Consider the following 13256-nt stretch of genomic DNA (forward strand, 5'->3'; position numbering starts at 1 on the left):
TCTGCTCATGACCATAATTGAAAGAGAGAGAAGGGGGGGGGGCACTCTACCACAAAAGTGGTAGGCCGTGCCGCGGGCGAGACAAAAAAAATGTGGGCTTTGGAGCGGGCTTATTGAAAAAAGGAGGGTCCTCGGAACGGGATCAGAAGTTATGCTATGCTTTGGAACGGCATTCTTTGTTCTTTTTCTCAATGAGATAAAAATGCTATGCCTTGGAACAGAAATTTGAGTGTAAAAATATGGGGTCCCACTCGAAAATGTGCTCATTTACAATTAAGCCTAAAAAGTTACCCCTACATACTTTTTTTCGGGGAAATCAACGTTACCCCCCCCCCCCCATCTGTTTCTTTTTTTTTGTTCGCTTCACTCGATCATCTACAACATTTTCCAAAATAATGTACAATTCACTTAATTCAGCATCTAAGCCCCTCCCTCTAAAGCCAAAAAATATAAAAAGTACAATTTGAAATTTTCTGCCAGAATTTCAGTTGGCTGTCAACTCATTATCTACCTCATCGACTTTCGATCAAAATTTGTGGTGTAGCGCCCTCAACGCTCATCTGCATTTTAGTTACAATTTGAAGTCTGTCAGTAGAAAGAATGGTTCGAATATTCGTGAAATCATCGTCGTTCATTTTGTGATTGATTTAATTGCAGTGTTAACTCAAAGCTGTAATTTATAGGAACCGAACAAGACCTTGAAATAAAGGTATGGCAGGCATGCAACCACCAAATGCCGCTCCGATGGGAGGCGTACCGCCACCGCATCCTCAGACGATGACAGGCCAGCCGACCCCGCCGGCACAGATCCTACCACAGGGGCAGCAGCCACAGCAGCAGGCATCGGCAGCATCTCATCACCATCAACAGCATCAAGATCATGATATTATCGCTAAAGTGAAGATGACTGTGCATTTATTAAAAGAGGCATTACGGGTAAGAACCAGTGCACAGTTGTGAAGTTAGTCAGGAGGTGCTTCGACTCGTGAAGTTCGAGAGCAAAAATCATTTGCTAAGTATTTTAGTATTTAAAAAAAAATGGTTGGAACCACTCACACGTCGCTCATTCTATGAACAAGGTTATGATATTATAACTCATCACACGTATTGCATAGTCTTGAGGACGCAAAAAAATCCTGTCATATACTTCTTCATCATTGACATCTTGAACAGGCCTTCATAGACATGTAAGAGAACGAAGTAAACAAAGATGGATTTCCCTAGGAAATCTATTTTTTTCATAACAGAATCGCATGAATGTGAGGCTGAGTTCCAAAACCACAACTTATAGAAAAGAGAGAGAGGGTACTGTATAGATTTAAAGACTTGAGTGGGTGATGGGAAATTTCTTATATATTTCCAGATCATGGGCATCAATATGGTGATCGCTCAATAATTTTCATAACTTCTTTGAAGAGCTGATATGGTGATCGCTCAATAATTTTCATTCATTTTATGCATGATCAAGTATTCATTCAAAGAAAACAAAAGTCAAAAGAAGAGGATAAAGAAAAAATAGAGACAAACAAAGAAAAGCTTTTGGTCTATAATAAATCATGTTTGGTCACGAGTTAAAATTTGTCCAAGGCACTTGGCATTTGTTTTCTAACAATCTCACATTGAAAGATGGAGGTATACCTACTTAACTAACCATATATATAATATAAATGGTTCCATCATCTTTGTAAAAATTTGACCATTCCAATTTTAGTTAAAACAGTTTTACGAAAAATAATACTAGCAAGGAATATTTTGTGGTTACGCTGCCCTCTTTGCTCTTGTCAGAGAAGCAGTTGTACTTGTTGGGCTTGCATTGTTCTTTCAATCGCCTTGGCCCATTGCACAATTGCTTCCCAATAACAAAACAAAAGTCTTGATGAAAGCACAGCCATTGTGGGGAAAACTTTCAGAAGATCCTTTAAAGTGCTTGGGCGAATTTCTAATGGAATCAAGAAATGATGTTAGGAATTTTAAAAAGAATTTAATTTTTCCTATTTTTTTTCTTGAAAATAATGCCAGGTGTGTTGGAAAACTTGACTGCAGACACAACTGTATTTTTCCAGTAGATGCGGTATAAAGGTATAAAAAAACAAACATGTATTTTCGACCACCGACTTTCCTGTAATTTCATGAAAGTGACCCTTTTCGATTAGTAATTCTCATGCTTTCCCTTTGTTGCAGATTGTCCCTCTATAGTATTGATGAAATGAAAACCACAGCATTGATCTAAAACAAAATACATGTACCTGAAAATAACAATCATAGAGTTTTAATAATGTTGATAAATTTATTTCATTCATAGAACCTTATGAAGATTGCTGCCCAAGCCTTCAGTCATTCTGCCACAATTGATAACACAACGTAAGTCAAGTCAGATTATTAACTGTTAAATACTTTCATTTGAGGAGTCCATGATTTACAAACACAGTTTCACAGTGGACCTCTCCATTTCCAACATTTGAGATATTATTTTATTTTCAAGCTATAGTATTTCATGATCGATCTGAGTTTCAAGTATATTATTCTGATGTATATTGTGTATTTGTTTCTTACTTCAATTGTTCATCTAAATTGCATAGGGATTTGTAATATGTTGGAAATATGAAAGAGTAAAACAAAGAATTGTAACTATGTTTCTTAACTATGGATGTGTACAATAATGTATTCATCTAGGAGACTGCATTATTTGATTTAATCTATGGCACTCTATGAACTTTAGAGGTCCTATTCACCTTTAATATCGGTGATAGTCATATATTGCTATCCTTTGTGGACCAGCTTCTTGTTTTATGTATTGATTACATGCTTATGACCCGGGGGGGCCACTTCCATTCACGAGTGGATACCATGCGCGACCAAGGGGTCTCGAAAAGCACCCTAAACACGTAATTTCCATATTCTGAAAATGAACCCTTTAACAAGTATTGGCGTGTGAAACCCTACCCTTAACAAGTATTGGAAACAAAAACGATACTCTTGGCAAATATTCCCTGAAATGGACCCCTAAACAAGTACAGGAATGTTTTATTGTTACGGTTCCTTCGGTCGTCGGCTTTTAATACCTTATTTGGTTTACTACGACCCAACTTCTACACCTCGCGCAAATCGGACTCTAAACACGAAGTGTTGGGGCAAAAATGACATCCTTTATAAAACATTTAATTTTGTTTTATCATCCCCGCAAATTCGACCCTAAACACGTAATTTTCCTAGCGAAATAGATACCCTTTTTTCATTATTTTTGTGTTTTTGACACCCTTATCACGTTACGTACGTAACGTGCCCTATCGTGAAAAAGACATCCTTTTTACGTGTTTTTTTGGTCGCGCATGGTATCCACTCGTCAATGTAAGTGGCCCCTCCGGTGCTTATGACGAATAATTTATCTCTCTTTTTATTAACCTTAGAAAAGCATCAGATGATATTGCAGCAAGATTTGACAAAAGTCTGGAGGAATTCTATTCTTTGTGTGATCAGTTGGAGCTGTCACTTGTAAGTAAAATTATTAAGCAGGGCTTGTTTATTTGATGAAAAATATATGTTTGATGTTCAGGTGACTCAGCATACACTGCAAAAACTCTGGTGTTGATTTAACACCAGCCCGGAATCTATATCTGTCCACACCAGAGAAGTATTGAATAGCACCAGTTTGGAACCAAACGGATGCTGTTTTAATACTAATTGGTGTTGTATAAACACATATCTGGTGTTAGACCAAAACCAAACTGGTGTTGTTTAACACTTCTCTGGTGTGGACAGATATAGTTTCCAGGCTGGTGTTAAATCAACACCGAAGTTTTTGCAGTGTATTAAGTCAACACTATTGGGACCACAGAAATCTAAAAATTACTTAGTCAAAATGATTAACATGTGTGTTGTGCATATATTCTGGTCTGAAATAATGCATCTACCTGGGTGATTATTTGATTTATGGAAGGCTGTCTTAGGCAGAGTATATTGTTTGTTTACTTTTCAGGAAATATAGGCCTACTGTTTATGTCTACAATGTTGTACATGTAGTTGGATATGTATTTGTATCCTGATGAATTTGATCAGAAACATTTTATGTGTACATTTTGTAGCGAAAAGCAAAACTGACCATCTGAAGTCAAAACCGGTATTTCAATTTAAAACAGCCTATTTAGAGTTTCAAATCATGATGCACAAATACTGGTGAAGATTATGATGATATAATATCTGTTTAAAATTAAATTAACATTTTCAAAGCAACCCCCCACCTGTTAACTAAGGGTTAAAATGATACAGGATATTATTCCTACATTAAGATGATTGACAATGGGCCAAAGATTAGATGATTTTAAAACAAACTTCTGAATCCAATAACCATATGACTGATTGATTTAATTTTTTTTTCTGTTGTCAGCGTCTTGCCTATGACTGCACCACCCAGTTCTTGGATGGGGCGCGTTACACCCCTGTTCCACTCGTCCACTCGCATAAACCAGACATGATGCCCACGGAAGCTCTGACGTATGGCCAGTATATCACGACAGTCAAGTCTCAAATACAGTGTGCTTCGGAGGTTCAAACTGCCCTCCTAAAATGCTGTGAGGAATTAGAACGTTCGAGGAATATGACACAATGACGCAATTAGCCGAGCTATTCCATTTCAACAGGCAAATATGCTGCATGTTATAGGCTCTAAGAATCAACAAAATCACATTTCACTTGCGGTTATTTGAGGCACAGATGCATGAGGAAAGTGAACGCAAGACCAGAGCTAGGAGATGGTTATCTAAGACTGCATGGGATATTCAAGTTCTTAAATGAAAGGAGAAACTGAACTTATGATAGCAACTTGGATTTACACATGTACTCTATCCATGTATGCAGTGAAAGCACAGGTCTTCATCAGGACACACTAGAGAATTACATGTACATGTCAGAGCCAACCAGCAAACTGAATATTCGCGGTTGAGAATCACTGAGATCCTTGTCCTATCCTTAACAATCTACATTTCTGTGACAGATTTGCTCCAGCCAATCAAATGGCAGGATTACAGTAGCTTGTAACATGCCTTTGATAAAATCATTTGAAAGAGATACCACAATGCCATGCAGCTAGAGAATAAACTAAATCACTTGCTTATACTGTGTCACTATTATAATTATGGAATACCAACATATTAATCATGAATAACATCAATCCTATATTGAAAACTCTCACGGGTTGCCCCTGAAGGAACGCATAGTCTTTGAAATCCTTCTTCTGATTGTTCATACAGTCAATGGAACTTCCAGTTGCTAAGAAATCATGCGGGAAACGAGCCTTTGCTCATACAGGGCCTAGCCTGTGGAATTCTCTCCCACAGAGTCTGAAAACCCAGACTTCAGTGACCACCTTTAAGGGCAACCTGAAAGTATACCTGTATAAGAGTGTTTTTTGATAGACATGGACTTATTGTTCAGACATGTATTACATGTATATGTAATACATGTAAATAGTTTTTGTTGTTCTGCTCTGAAGCACCTTGAGCATCTAATCAAGGTGGGAAGTGTGCTATACAAATCTCATGTATTATCATTATTATTATAACACCGAGGAAAAAAATGACACAGGGCTCGGGCTATTTTGCCCCAAAATAATCAAAAGAGCCCTGGAAAATGAAAAAAAAGGGCCCTGAAATTCTCCCTTCTCTGCAATGTCAAAACTTGTCCAATGTTGTAGAATTAGCCAGTAAGTTGTGTAAAGTAGCCCCAGAGAATAAAAAACATGTTTTTGCCCATGCTCCACTACTGGGCCCTGTCTTACCAAGGTGGAAATCCATCAGTGAGTGTCATAATTTTTTCTACAGGAAATTTGCGCAATCTCCTTAGTGAACAGAAAGAATCACACTGAATCTTCAAGAGACCGATGAATGTATGAATATACATCATAGAAAATATTTTGAAGAAACATGCATGCATGTTAGATGTTGACGTTGCTTGCCGTCCATAGTTGTGATTGATCAGATCAATCGCAACTGTTTGTAAGATGGCCCAGGGCTCCGTAACATAACAGACTACAATCAATTGTGACAGCCAATCAAGTTCATTGTTGTACCGTATGTGTATGTTGTTCAAAACACTGACAACAACCAATAATGTTTTAATTTTTTTTTTAACATTTCATATTTTAGATTCATCACAAACTGTTTCTTTATAGAGCCCTGGTTATATTCATATCTGGATGCTGTACATGTTGTAGGATGTAGATGTCTCAAGGACCTTGTATTCTCCAGAATGGAATGAACTCTAATATTTACATGTTGTAATAATAATGGGCATTTATATAGTGCCGAATGTTGTAGCATTATGTCAAACCCTCGTTGGAGAGGCGACCGCACTAGCCCAGGGCTTTGCTGCTACACGAATACGTTAGGCCAGAAAGAACAGCTGTGATATTACGTAAGAGCAACTCTGCCTGTTGTAGGCCTTTTGGAATTAAATTATTGTATTTGATACTTAATAAAGTTTTCAAAGGCATTTTGTATTTTGAAATCCAATGTTATTCTGTTTATAGTTTCGAACGAAGAAAAATGACTGCATGCAATAAACAATAAAGAAAGGAAGAAAGAATTAAAGAAAGTTTTTTAGCCAAAGGAAGGAAGGAAGAAAGATAGAAGCTGAGGAAGGAAAAAAGAATGTTTTAAGAAACAAAACTAAACGTAACGAAGGAAAAGAGGAAACATAGAAAAGTAAAAAGGAGATAGGAAGACAGAAAGAGGGAGGATCCATATTTCATTTCCAAGCACCATCAACCCTGTATCGCCCGATAATCCCTCTGCAAGCTCGAGGGTAAGACCATAAACAGCAGCTGATATTACGTAAGACCAGCTCTGAATGTAGTAGCATAAATCCCAAGGTCAAAGGTGAAGTCGCCACCTTCCATTTTTTTTTTCTTGCCTGACTAAGGCCGTGTTTATGCTTCCACTTTTCTAGCCAGAATCCGTGTTTCCAAACGTGATTAGTCCAAAACACGGTTGCGTCCATGCTTACTTTCATTTAAACGATGTTTCAAAACGCTGATCGTAAACTCACAAAAAGGTACGTTTGTAAACGTTGTTTGACCAGAATCAGGCTTTCTGGGGAAGTATAAACAGAACCACGATCGTAAACGTGTTTAAATGACGTCATTTGGTACATGCTTCCGGTGAGATGAAAATCCGCGGGCAAATACAGTCGTATTGCTCCATGTTATCTCCACGTAATAACAACAATCGGAAAAAAAACTTTCAAAAAAAGGCGCGCCCAATTTGACCTCGCTTTACGATGTGAAGCCAGCTGGAGATCATGATCTGAAAAGTTAAGCATAAACAGCACTCCCAGAACGTTTACGATCGGCGTTTTGAATCGACGTTTGAAATCGCTGATTCTGTCCTCGCAATGGAAGCATAAACACATCCAAATAACTCCATTTTTAGCGTTACAGGCAGGCGTATTATGTGCTCGTCTTAGCGGCACTCTGGTTCACAATTAAAGTTGGCAGCTCTGGGTCTAAGCACTTCCTGGGAGCCCCTCCCCCCACCACCACCTCCAAACTAATTTCATCCTAATTTGTGCTGAAGATGTTTATCATCTTGCCCCATTGAGACATGCTACCCAAAATGCTGAAATGTGATGTCATTGCTTAGTAGTACCTTATTAGAGTAAAATATCAAGGAACATAGAGAGATACAATAAATATTTCCAATCCAGTTGTATTTTTTTCATGGGTTGCAATAGACTGATCACTGTACAATCCATGATATGACTCCTGCTTCAGAGATTAAATATCAATTGAAGTACAGTTCTTCTCCTGGTTCACACATTGATTGCAAATATCTCTCCACTCAACTCCATCTTATGTCATTCTCATTTCTGGGACACACTTGCAAATTGAATCCACTCCACATTTTTCATATTCTCTTCCCAGTTACTACTGGGCCTAATTCTTAATTTCATGATTTGAAATCAAATTTATGAGAAACTAACATCTGATATGATTTTTGTAATCCGATGGCCAATCGAATTTCATAAATTTTATTTCATCTCATAAAATTGATTTGAATAGTAACTGAATCATTCCTGTGAACATATTTCTCTCTCTCTTAAAACACTATTACTAGAGACCAGTCAATGTTGTAATAAAGCACAAAAACAAAGTTATTCTTGTAAGGAACTGTTTCATTAGTCATTACAATAGTATTATTCTAAACGGTACATTGATCTGTACATCAAATTACTCAAAAACATAACATTCTATGTATGTACACGTTGTGCAGCTCTTTCTGAATACCGTACTCATAACTTCCTAAAATCCACCTTAATCAAATACATGAATACGATTAAATATGAATCCATCGCATCAACATCCAATATATAACGAATACAAGTTCATAGTGCAGATTAATTTACAAATTGTGCAAGATTCTGTACAATTACTTTCCTTCATAATGAAAGTACTGATTACCTACTGAATACTTGATATATCTTGAATACTCGGATTAAACTTAATTTTTTAAATCAAAGAAAAATTCAGCAGAATTTCATTGATGTTCCAAAAAATTCAAGTTCATTCATTCAACTGTTAAAGTCCACATAATGAAATGCATTGATAAATATGTAATGAAAACCAAAGATAAAGATATAAAAACATAAATGTATTATAAAATGTGGCTTTATGTGTAAAATATAAAATCCTCTCCCTATAAAATATTAGCACCAAGCTGAATACAATGTGAACAGCATTGTCAAGTTATATTACTGGAAAAGGAAAAGAAAAGAGAAATATAAACAAACGTCTCATGCAGTGTAAGCACAGGACACAACCCAAATCTTTGATTTCTAATATTGCAAAATGTGTAGCAATAATACATGTAGAAACGAGAAATATAGATATTCAGTCATTTTTTTGTGGTGGGAATTTATTTTTACCAGTATTTCAACATATTCATTTTATACTGAAAGTATCTGTAGCAATAATGAAATAACGAGTGTCTCTAAGGCGAGCACATAATACGCCCGCCTGTAACGCAAAATATAAAGTTATTGGTCAAGCAAGAAAAGTGGAAGGTGGCGACTTCACCTTTGACCTTCTGACCTAAAAATCAATAGAATTCCTGGGATCTATGCTAGTATCATATACACCAAATTATATGAGCCTAGGTTAAAGGAGAAATATATTGATTATAAACAGATGGCTTTATTATATATCGATGGAAAGGTAATGATGTGGGGATTATCATTAGGTCATTTGAAAATAACGAAAATAATACACAAGATGGAAATCGCCAATTAAAAGCGCTAAAATGCCTCTCCGAAATATGCTTCGGTCTCTGAATTGACTCGAATTTGATGACGTGTATAACGGTACAAGAGACGTGATTGGCACTCCCACATCAGCTCCACTTGCATGCAAATCCTACTGCGAATGCTCGTGCCCATGCGATTTTTCTCCACACTGTCACTGAGTAATTCGATCATGATCGGGTGGGTACAAAAATGTGTGTCGGTTTGTCGTTTAGACGAAGATAGCTTTAACAACTCCAGTGACAACACACATAAGAACATTGCATTTGATTATGGACAACCTCTTGTTCATAACTGAAGAATTGAATAGTTAATGGAAATATAAATTTTTCTAGTGTGCTTCCAGACAGTCCTGCCTTAAAAAAGGAGAAGAAATCAAAGGACTATCATATTTTTAAAACCAAATATTCACAATTTAATTTCCACTTATTTGATGGCAGGCTATACATGTTGGTATCATGGATATAAAATATGGAAAGGCCTAGATGGGAGGAGGCGAACTGGGTTCCAAGTTCTGTGCTAATTCTAATAAATTACAAATTGAGAAAATAGTCACCAGTCACCCAAACCAAATAACAGAACACTTACCGGTATTCTTATCTACTACAGTGATACTATGAATCAATTTGATTCAAATAAATTAGGTTGGTCCTGTCGGTAAAGTGTCTGCCTGTTGAACCAAAGGTTGTGGGTTCGAGTCCACCCCAGGCAGATGACTGAAGCCTGTGTCGTGTGTAAATGTCTCTCCCATGTTTCATAGATGCAGGCTATGTTATAGTGGAAAACACCGTCACTCTTGATAGGACATTAAATGGAGGTACCGTGTAGAGGAGAGTCACCACCTTTGCAAGTTAAGAACCCACTGCACTATTCGTATAAGAGTAGGGAAGAAACCCCGGTGCAGTGGTCCACCTGCACTCCCCCAATCAATTATATCGGGAGGAGAGACCTGCGGTCATAGTGATTCAGTTCGCTATTTGCCTACCAGGCACAAGTGACCCCAAGCAAATAATAATATAAAATTCTGACAGATGTACCACTTGAAATCTTCACAGTGCAGAGTGCAAGATATTGATAACAGATATATAATAATATATAATAATAAATGATACATTCATTCAAATTCATACATTGAATAAGAATGAAACAGGAAATGATAAATCTTAATAAAAATAAGTCCAACACATAATAATAAATACAACTACTATATAAAGTCACTGATCTTTTACTTGTATGATACATTTCTATGACAGTGTTCATCACTTTTACAGCCAGGTCGACAACCAGTAAACAGACAGAAATGCCCTTTGTGCCAAAGAGGGGAAAGTTGGGAAAGAAACTGGTCTAAAATCTTTCAACAGTCCTTCCTCTGATTGTGTAATACAAAATGAGAATGAGCAATGTTCTGTGAAGCAGGTCCTGGTCTACTCTGCATAGGTCCTGTTCTAACTTGGTCCATGGCCACTGAAACCTTTGAATAAAAGGCTATCATCTATAGAGAGGCTTCACTCGAGGATAAGACTGTTGGAAAGACACACAAAGAAATGGTTGTAAAATAGATGTGGAAGGGAACCAATTAGATATAACTTGTCTGAACAGACATGATACAGTTTTCCGACCTTTAAACCTTCAAAATAGGGATGATTGAAACAATTAGTATTTCGCATAGGAATGCGTCGACAGATCATGAAGAAAAATGGCAAATTAATTGGTCACAATTCACATTGTTCATCCAAATTCAGGATAACTGGGAGGAATAGAAATAAATGCCACTAAACAGAACCTTTTCCATCTAAAAAGCAACTTCTGTACGCAGTTTCTACCCTTCTCATTCTTTTAATTCCATATCTAGCATCTTCCTTTTCTCCAAAACTTATTTTGAAATTCTCTGAACGATTGGTCTGCGACTCACTTTTGGAATAAAATGTAGTAGAATTCGATGCTAATATTGAAACTTGGAATATCTTACTATGTAACTTTCGAAAATCATCATCCGAAAACCTAAGTTCAAATCTGTGACTATACTATTGTCATCCTTACAATAAAAGCAAATTTAATATCTAGTCGTAATGACGTAATAGCAGTCGTAGGATTGGCTACGATTTGAAACTAATTTGGCCTTTACTCCAAAACAAACGCTTACAATCTGACAAAATGATATGATCCATTCACATTTTCAGAAAATGAGCAAAATGCGATTTGTTCCTAAATCGGATCGCGAACAGTCGTAAGGTGTGCGGTGGCCTTCAGAAACCCTCCTGCCAACTTACCGCTAAGAGGTTGCGTGGAATGTAGCCTTCCTTGTCATTCACCCTGGCCCACCACCACTCCTCTTCTTTATCATCGCCCTTCCTCAAGATGAACACCTCGTCTCCATCACGGAAGCTCACTTCATCATCCTTCTCAGCCAAGTAGGAGTAGACGGCGCAGACTGCCACGTTGGGGTCGACGCCCATCTTATTTTGCATTCCTGTGTGGGAGGAGTTAATATCATGAGCCTTAGGATCCTTTTCATGAACCATCAAGAACGAAATTTCTTGGACAGCTTGCAGAAGTATATGTTACAGAATTACCTGAAGTTTGTACGGGATGTACACAACTAGGATTTTATCACTCTTTGCTTTCAAACATATGATACCATTTGATATCATATCTTGGGGGAGCATGACAAAATATATCAACAACCGGCATTTGGAGGGAAATGGGAATTTGTCCATAGGGGCCAAAGATGTGACCATATGAGGCTTATTGAAATTGGCCAGGTTACAAACAGCAATGAAGCAGACCGATTTACACTCAATTCAATGTCTTCACTACAGGTCTTCATTTGGCTATACCTAGGGCACCCATAAACCAAATGCGGTGTGTGTATTTTTGCCATCATGCTCCACTGAAATATTGTCATGAAAATGCTGAACAGCACGAAAAGAAAACAGGTGATGTTTGCAAGTGAATAAGAATTATAGTAAAATAAGGTAAAAGTAAGGGGAGAGATAGATAAAGAAAGGAGTTTGTCCATTACTGAATCCTCGGTAAGATAATACTCACCAAAGAGATAATCTGAGCACCCTTGGAATCCCTCTTCCTCCTCCTCACACTTCTGGGCCGGTGTCTCCCTATCACTGATAGTGGTAGCATAGAGGCATGCTCCATGTTCTACCAGGTTACGCACCATGATGATGTTATTACAAGAGGCAGCACAATGCAGTGGAGTCCTACAAAGTTGAATTAACATATAAAATGACAGTTAAAATTTTGGATAATCTATCTGTATTATTATGGACCCTTTTTTCTTCTTTCACTGGAAATTCAGAGTCCTGTGGGATCATTGTCCATGCAATAGTTTACCATACTAGCTGACAATTTCTTTTTTCTCTATATATTCTGCAGGATATATTTTTTTTACTTACATAGGTATAGAGGGGGAATTATATTTTTCAGAAATTTAAAAAGGAATTATTAGTGATAATAAATATTTTTTTAATTATTAGCACCAAAAAGGCTCTCCCATATACTGCAATGAAAGATGGATCAAATAAGACCAAGGAACGCAGGATGATTATGTTTATTGCTGTATTCAGTCATAAAATATTTATATATCTTTCAAAGCATTCAGAAAGAAGCTCAGATGACAAATGTGAAAATTCAATAACAACCCTGTAATGAAATCAAGGCATCAACAAGTTAACTAAGGAAGCCTATTGATGATCATTAACAGAAAAGTGGAAACCAGTTTTTACCATCCATCGCTGTCAGGAGAATTGACATCCACACCATACTGGATCAGGAAGTTGACAATCTCATAATGGTTAGCACAGATAGCATTGTGGAGTGCAGTGATACCTTCATCATTGGCACCACTGGGGTTCGACACCTGGACAAGTGAGTAAGAAAAGAATAGATGATTGTCCACCATTTTATAATAATCCATAAGTAAACTGTTGAATTTGCCCTTGATGAAGTAG

The 13256-nt window shown here is 37.2% G+C and overlaps 2 protein-coding genes across 4 annotated transcripts in view; one reads left to right on the plus strand and one right to left on the minus strand.

The window, feature by feature from the left end:
• The first annotated feature begins 543 nt into the window (after positions 1-543).
• Positions 544-5105, plus strand: LOC121418395 (mediator of RNA polymerase II transcription subunit 29-like). The gene is made up of 4 exons (XM_041612236.1): positions 544-936; positions 2303-2361; positions 3408-3492; positions 4385-5105. Exons 1-4 carry the CDS (start codon positions 712-714, stop codon positions 4604-4606), a joined length of 591 nt encoding a protein of 196 aa, XP_041468170.1. The 5' UTR covers positions 544-711; the 3' UTR covers positions 4607-5105.
• A 5084-nt stretch (positions 5106-10189) lies between these two features.
• The window catches only part of LOC121418397 (apoptosis-stimulating of p53 protein 1-like), a 39938-nt gene continuing 36871 nt past the window's right edge, over positions 10190-13256 (minus strand). For all 3 annotated transcript variants that reach the window (XM_041612239.1, XM_041612240.1, XM_041612238.1), the window contains exons 6-9: positions 13032-13165; positions 12340-12506; positions 11562-11761; positions 10190-10812 (exon numbers count right to left, since the gene is read on the minus strand). In XM_041612239.1, the coding sequence (XP_041468173.1) occupies positions 10780-10812; positions 11562-11761; positions 12340-12506; positions 13032-13165 (534 nt within the window). In that variant the 3' untranslated portion in view covers positions 10190-10779. The remainder of the gene's footprint in view (positions 10813-11561; positions 11762-12339; positions 12507-13031; positions 13166-13256) is intronic.

This window comes from Lytechinus variegatus, chromosome 7, assembly GCF_018143015.1.
Source record: "Lytechinus variegatus isolate NC3 chromosome 7, Lvar_3.0, whole genome shotgun sequence".
Lineage (NCBI taxonomy): Eukaryota > Metazoa > Echinodermata > Echinoidea > Temnopleuroida > Toxopneustidae > Lytechinus > Lytechinus variegatus.

Excerpts from the sequence above, each read along its gene's own strand:
- LOC121418395 (XM_041612236.1), top strand. The coding sequence starts at position 712 with ATGGCAGGCATGCAACCACCAAATGCCGCTCCGATGGGAGGCGTACCG. Across the intron at positions 937-2,302 it reads TATTAAAAGAGGCATTACGG|AACCTTATGAAGATTGCTGC; the intron begins GTAAGAACCAGT and ends TTTCATTCATAG. Across the intron at positions 3,493-4,384 it reads ATCAGTTGGAGCTGTCACTT|CGTCTTGCCTATGACTGCAC; the intron begins GTAAGTAAAATT and ends TTCTGTTGTCAG.